Source organism: Phalaenopsis equestris, unplaced genomic scaffold (assembly GCF_001263595.1).
Source record: "Phalaenopsis equestris unplaced genomic scaffold, ASM126359v1 Scaffold224918, whole genome shotgun sequence".
In the NCBI taxonomy this organism is placed as follows: Eukaryota; Viridiplantae; Streptophyta; class Magnoliopsida; order Asparagales; family Orchidaceae; genus Phalaenopsis; species Phalaenopsis equestris.
The window spans coordinates 1-3,689 of NW_018242984.1; the positions used below are offsets into that span (position 1 = coordinate 1).

General features: G+C 28.5%; 1 protein-coding gene across 1 annotated transcript; it reads left to right on the forward strand.

The window, feature by feature from the left end:
• Positions 1-57: 57 nt before the first annotated feature.
• On the forward strand, positions 58-3,639 carry LOC110037780 (potassium channel KAT1-like). The gene is made up of 2 exons (XM_020742485.1): positions 58-206; positions 2,914-3,639. The coding sequence occupies exons 1-2, from the start codon at positions 58-60 to the stop codon at positions 3,347-3,349; spliced, it is 585 nt and encodes a 194-aa protein (XP_020598144.1). The 3' UTR covers positions 3,350-3,639.
• The last annotated feature ends 50 nt before the right edge of the window (positions 3,640-3,689 follow it).

The following is a 3,689-nucleotide window of genomic DNA, read 5'->3' on the forward strand; positions in this document are numbered from 1 at the left end:
TATTAAAATTATGCTATCAAACACCCTCTAAAAGTCTATGCTCGGTAATCACCTCCGATGACCCCAGTTGCTGCCATTGTGTTCGACAGTCGCCACCGCAAGGTCTTTGGACGCCACCATCATGGTCATTTGCACAGTCACGAACCAACACAAACCCCCATTGGCCTACAATCACCAATAACAAGCACTCAATGGTTTTACACTGCGTTTGTAGTGTGCTCACCTAAACTTCAAGTTTTACATACATACCAAAATGGGGTTAAAATGATGGTGGTTATGTGATGTGAAAGGTTTGGGTGGTATAAATGTAAAAAATAAACTGTGTTAGATATCTAATTACATAGGAATTGAGAGATATGTATGTAAATGACCCCTTAAGAAAATAAGGCGAAAATAGAGTTTCCATATCTTATTCCTTGGAAAGATCACTTATTTACTTGAATCTCAGTGAACTAACTGGAAATTGAAATATATTTTATATTGCTCTTTTCATTTAAATTTTTAATATTTTAAATTGAAATTTTATATTTAATTTTGAAATCAGTGTAAATTATGTTGAAATTGTGTATTTTATTATCTATAAATTCATTTAAAGTTCAATTTGTGTATAAATTATGCATGGTATGAAATGTTTTCATGACTGCATTATGTCATCTATTCATGGTTTCCATACTATTTCAATAAAAGAAGATTTACATACATACCATTTAATTTCTATTTATTTACATATCTAACACCAAAATTTCAATTTTTTACTTTTATACCCCCTTTCCTATGCATGAAAAGTTGTATTTCACTCTTTAAAAGTTAGAATGGGTGATATTTTTGATGTGATGTTAACATATGTAAGCCAATGGATGCATTTTTAATAAATTTAATTTTTTGTTTGTGTTTAATGCTAAATGCAAACAAATTTTGCATTTAGCCTTTTTTGAATTGTGTTAATTTATTAAAAATAAATACTAACATAAATTAATAAAATATATAATAATATTTTATAATCTTAAACTCAAAAAATGTTTTAATATTAAATAGTAATATTTTTCTTAAATGAGTTTTAGAAAATTTGAAATAAAATAAAAATAAAAATAAACTATCAAAAAATTTAATTAAAATATGGAAGTTAAGTTGTTAATATATTTAATTAGTTATAATAAGTAAATTTTGTGTTTATAAAATATAATTATAAAATGATATAAATTAATGTTGAGTTTATAAATTTGTAAGGCATCAACTTCCTATATTTGATGATAAGTTGATGCAACAATTAGAGTCTCTTGTTGAATGTAGAGTGGGTGTTTGTTGTAATTAAGTCTCAAATGAAATCATAGATCGAGCATTTTGCGAGTAGATGGAGAGAAACATTAACTATGAAAGCGACCAAACCGAGCGACTTCAATATACTTTTTTTTAAAATTTTATTGTATTGTCAACTATTTTTCAATAAATTTTAAATTTAATTTCAAAAATTTGTTGTCCAAAATTTGTTACTTCCACTGTGAAAGTTTGGTCAAAATTAAGTTATTTTTCATTTTTAAGATAATTTAAATACAATCCCGTAAATTTAATTTTTATTTTTCTTCAATTATTATTATTATTTTGTTTTTAATAATTAATTCATTAAACTGTTTAAATCTTTATTTAATTTATAACATTTTATAATTATATTTAATAAACTCAATTTACTTATTATAATTAATTAAATATACTAATTTTTAATTTCTCATATTTTATTCTAATTTTTGATATTTTATTTTAATTCTAACATTTTATTTCAAAATTTCTAAAAAAGATATTTTAAAAAAATATTAACATGTAATATAAAATTTTTTGAAGTATAAGATTATAAAATATTATTATGTATTTTATCAAATTCTATTTTTCATATTTATTTTTAATAAGCTAAAATTATTCAAAAAAGATTAAAACTCAAAATTTGTTTAACATTAAACACAAGGAAGTTTTGCTTTCTATTAAACACGCATTGATGCCGTTCGAATTTGCTCCCTTCTCTTAATTACTCTTTAGCCGGCCCCTTTTAACTAATTACAGTTAATTAAGCAGTTAATTAAGTGCCCCACTTGAGAATTTAGCCTTGAAATTATCCATTTCTCTCATGTTGAAATAAAGAGCACATTATGAAAAAAACAATAATAAAAAAGTGGCACAATATAAGAACTGCACACTTATATTGTGCCACGTGATATTAAATATTTGAGAGGGTATGTGTGTAAATATGAAGTTTAGGAGTGTGCTATGTGTGTGAAAGCCCCTTACTTTCATAATGGACTTTCAGTATGCTTCAACATAGAATCTTTCAATCTTTAAAATGCTGACAACACTGAGTTTGACTCGTAGGTATACAACGTCATGGTTCATATTCGACGTGTGTTCGACCATACCTTTACGACTCATTAGTTTCCTCGTCTAGAAACATGTTGCAGAACATGGCTTCAAGTAACTCAATAAGCTTCGGCTTTCGTAGTTTCATTGAGTCAGCTCGCTCTTTGCAAGATTTTTTCGTCTTTCTCTTTAGCTCTCTAACTCACATCTGAGTACAATAAAGTATATGGCGATGAAGTGAGTTTGGTCAGCAGATTTCCTTCTGTGTATTCCCCTCTCATACACAATTCTGATGAAGTCATATATCTAACACCCAAAGCTTGATATTTACAGTATTTATAACACCATGGTATCATAAACCTATGGATGAAAAAGTGTATTTCATGTTTAAAAATATAATGATGTGGTATTTTTGACGTGATATTAAAGAAATGAGAGCTATAATTGTTAATATGAATGTATAGGTGTCGGATATGTAAGAACATAAGAATTGTGTGGTATGCATGTAAATTTCACTAATATTTATACTTCAGTCCTAATTCATTATAATTTCATGTGACTGACCTACAGGTTAACGCTTTCCGCGGTACATTCTGCAGGATGTTTCAACTACTTCATTGCCGATCGATATCCTGATGCGAGACCAACATGGATCGGTGCAGTAATGCCGAACTTTGGAGCAGGAAGTCTGTGGATTAGATACGTGGCGGCAATGTATTGGACGATAACGACTATGACAACGAATGGATATGGTGATTTGCATGCTGAGAATCCAAGAGAAATGCTGTTTGATATTTTCTACATGTTGTTTAATTTGGGAATGAAAGCATACCTCATTGGAAACATGATGAATCTCGTCGTTCATTGGATGAGCCGCACGAGAAACTTTGTATGTTCCCTTCTGCTTCTTACTCGGTTCGCCTTTTTGATCATTGTGGGGAGATTTGATCTTATGATTGTAGAACTAGAAACAAATAACAACGGTTTTTGCAATATTAAGGAATAAGGAAGAAGACAAGTATTTGAGGAAAAACTCGAATGCTAAATAGTTGAGATAATGGTAAAGATGACAAGTACAAGAAGTAAAAACAAGTTAAGAAAAAGGGAAATTTATATATTTAGCACACAATTCCTCTGTATTTACATGTCTCACACCTACACTTTCATATTGACATACATAGTACCATGGTGTTTTAAATCTATGCATCAACAGGTATATTTCACTTTTAAAGTGGTAAGAATGCTAAATTTTATATGCTATTAAAGATTTGAGTGTTATGTGTGTAAATATGAAAGTTTAAGCGTGCGATGTGTAAATAGATAAGAATTGTGTGCTATGTATGTAA

Coding starts and splice junctions, on each gene's coding strand:
- LOC110037780 (XM_020742485.1), top strand. CDS start 58: ATGACCCCAGTTGCTGCCATTGTGTTCGACAGTCGCCACCGCAAGGTC. Junction 207..2,913: donor ACTCAATGGTTTTACACTGC/GTTTGTAGTGTG, acceptor ACTGACCTACAG/GTTAACGCTTTCCGCGGTAC.